The following is a 1,126-nucleotide window of genomic DNA, read 5'->3' as shown; positions in this document are numbered from 1 at the left end:
TGATACAGGAAAAGGGCCAGAATGCTCACTCAGGTTTTTTTTCTGGTTTCTATTTTATTATAGGTCTGTTATTTTATCGCTGCATTCTCTGAACTGGTGTACATAATGCAATAAGTTGAAGTAAAACAAATATATATTTATTTCACTTTAACTTATTGTGGCCCGTGTGCATCAGGGGATCGATTGTGTATCTTGAAATGAGGTGAAAATTACAAAAGTCAACAACAAATTCACTAGAATATTTATAATTTAATTGATACCTAATATTCATTGCTCACTTTTGTAATTTTTATCTCATTTCAAAATACACAATCGAGCCCCAGTTCAGAGAGTGCAGGAATAAGCCCGGATCCTCATACGAGCAACAGCGCTTTGACATAGAGCGCTGATTTGTGAAAAGTCAGTTGTGGAAATAATTTATCCCTATCGTCAGTTTTTCACCAATCAAGTTAAAGCGCTGTTGTCCATATGAGGATCCGTGCTAAGAAATAGACCTCAGTTTGGAGTCGCTCTCATGTGAGTGCGCCACATTTTCGACCAATTGGCTATGACAAGACTTAAACTCCGACGAAAAGCGACGATCGCGCTAATCGAAATCGAGCTTAAGTCGAATCTTTGAATTACCTCTTCGCAATCGCATGGTGGTGATGGTGGTCGCGTATTCGCGTCATTTTCTCATATTTACTGATTTTCATCAGAGCTGGTGAGAGTGAATCGACAGACAGTACAAGGCGATTCAAGTGAATCGCTCTGATATAATTACGTGGATATTTTGAACGCTCATTACATATATATCTGTACGTTTTCCTTTATCCTATTCTCTGTGAATACCTTAATGATACGTGTCTCGACATTTGTGTGTAACGACTCTTTATGTGTAACGAGTAACGTAAGAGACATCTCAATAGACTGTCTCTCGAGAATAGAATAAATAGGTTATTTCAGTACATGCGTCGTTGAAGTTGCTAATTAAATTACTTTCCGGCTCATTTTACCGGTTTTTACACTGATCGCGTTTGTCTTGGATAGAACACTTACAGTTTTTATTTGATTTTTGAACCGAGAATATTCTTTCGTCGCCATATCTTGAAGATAATTAAATTATACAAAATATACATATATATAT

General features: G+C 36.7%; 1 protein-coding gene across 1 annotated transcript in view; it reads left to right on the top strand.

Annotated features, from left to right (window-relative positions):
- Positions 1–623: 623 nt before the first annotated feature.
- The window catches only part of LOC108750366 (polyadenylate-binding protein 2-like), a 3,257-nt gene continuing 2,754 nt past the window's right edge, over positions 624–1,126 (top strand). Inside the window, 2 exon segments of the mRNA XM_018489772.1 lie at positions 624–689; positions 691–703. Of these exon segments, the coding sequence (XP_018345274.1) occupies positions 639–689; positions 691–703 (64 nt within the window). The 5' untranslated portion in view covers positions 624–638.

This window comes from Trachymyrmex septentrionalis, unplaced genomic scaffold (genome assembly GCF_001594115.1).
Source record: "Trachymyrmex septentrionalis isolate Tsep2-gDNA-1 unplaced genomic scaffold, Tsep1.0 scaffold367, whole genome shotgun sequence".
Lineage (NCBI taxonomy): Eukaryota > Metazoa > Arthropoda > Insecta > Hymenoptera > Formicidae > Trachymyrmex > Trachymyrmex septentrionalis.
This window is presented reverse-complemented; position numbering and strand designations above follow the sequence as displayed.